This window comes from Penaeus monodon, chromosome 15, assembly GCF_015228065.2.
Source record: "Penaeus monodon isolate SGIC_2016 chromosome 15, NSTDA_Pmon_1, whole genome shotgun sequence".
Lineage (NCBI taxonomy): Eukaryota > Metazoa > Arthropoda > Malacostraca > Decapoda > Penaeidae > Penaeus > Penaeus monodon.
In genome coordinates this window covers 36,896,394-36,898,147 of record NC_051400.1, presented here as the reverse complement: position 1 = coordinate 36,898,147, position 1,754 = coordinate 36,896,394, and the positions used below count along the sequence as shown (strand labels likewise).

The 1,754-nt window shown below is 35.2% G+C and overlaps 1 protein-coding gene across 1 annotated transcript in view; it reads left to right on the top strand.

Moving 5' to 3' along the window:
* Positions 1 to 1,754, top strand: part of LOC119582001 — a gene marked incomplete in the record, with an annotated part of 18,728 nt that overhangs the window by 4,498 nt on the left and 12,476 nt on the right. The window contains 2 exon segments of the mRNA XM_037930196.1: positions 969 to 1,107; positions 1,298 to 1,502. Coding sequence (XP_037786124.1) covers positions 969 to 1,107; positions 1,298 to 1,502 — 344 coding nt within the window.

Sequence of the window (1,754 nt, the reverse complement as noted above, 5' to 3'; positions counted from 1 at the left end):
GGAATAAAAGTTTTTTTGTTTTTTGTGTTTTTCAGTAAAATTCATGTTAATTGTCACTTCAGCCTTTAGGCTGGTTCTGAAAGTCTTGTCACGTCCTCACTCTAGAAATTTATATTTAATAAAAAGAGAGTAAGAAACCATGAGACAAGTATGTGAAATGTAATGTTGTTAGAAAGGGCATAATGGAAAGGGGATATGGGTTTGTGGGGTTGAGAGGAGGGGATGTTCATGCCCCATTAGGAAAATCCTAATTTATATTTAGTACTTTGCTAAAAAAAAAAAAAAAAGGCAGGAATAACACTTTTGGTATGATTGTTTTTAGGAAACAAGGGGGTACAGTGAGTATAGGAAATAAGTTTTTTTTGTTGGAACTGTATGGTCTGTACATAACGAGAATTCATATTGGTTCAAGGAGATGAAGGGGTACACTGATGGTCAAAAGTGACAACCTGCACCCCTGTGTTACCAAACAGAGTATTAGAACTGATGAGGCTTATTTATTTATTATCGTAGTAGTAGATGAATAATCATGAAAGTACATTTTCAAGGTAATTGAAGGCTTTGAGAAATGTGTCTAGTTGCAATATTTGGCAATTCATGCTTTGTTCTCATGTTTCTGGCAATGTCAAGGTAAAGATTGTCACTTTTGTCAATTTTACAAAGGGATTCAGGAGGGCATAGTTGGAGGAAACTTGCCAAACAGTATCAGAATTACCTCCTTCCTTACCTTCTATTGATAGAAAAAAAAAAAAAAAGTTCTAACCCAGCCCCCTGGCTTTTGAGAGGCTATTCTCAATTCAGTCAAATTTCATTGAATGTCTGAAATACAAAAACACTTGGTTGAGCTCTTTGGACTTACGGAGTTAAGTGATTGTAAATTTCTTGCAAGGGATTTTATATACTCTAGATTTTAGTAAAATAAAAGAGAAAATTTCTTTTTTATAATTTTTATAAAACTTTTTTTTCAGGAGACGTAACCTAGCACTCATCTCGCTGGACAAACCCTTAGAAATCGTCAAGAGGGTCAACAGAACACAACAAAAGTATGATGTTACAGCAGCAGAGTGGAACCCCAAGCAAGCTCTGGGACACACCTTTGTGATTGCTGTAAGTTGTATTTCAGCATTGTTTAGGTTATTGAAGGGGAGAAAATTTTTAGGCTTTTTCTTTGAGTGTTAGGATTACATTTCTCACATTTCTTATATTACATTAGAAGGTTTTAGAATCTCAGTGCCATATGATATGACTGAAAGAATCATTACTTGCTTATTTTTACATCCACAACTGTCTTTAACAGTCAGGGGAAAAAGCTGAGATATGCCAGTGGACGGAGGGAAGCTTGAATGGTATGACAACTCTGCGAGCCCACACAAGAACTATAACAGACATCAACTGGCACCGTTTTGATCCTCATCTACTAGTAACTTGCTCTATAGACACCTTTGTCCACATTTGGGACACGCGGGAAACACGCAAACCTATTGCCTCACTCTCCGCTATTGGTAAGTGTTTGGCATAATGATATGTGTAAAGCAAGAAAAGGAGATTGTATTATTAATAGTTTTTTATATATATTTTTTTTCATTCCTTCTAACTCATCCTTTATGCTTTTTCTGTTTTCCTTGTATAAAATAATTGATAAGAAGACAGCTCTCTCAATAATTGCCATAGCTCTCTGCAAGTGTTTTTCTAGTCTGATCTGTTTTCTCATTAATAATACTTTTAGCTCATCTTTACATAAAGATCATGAGAGG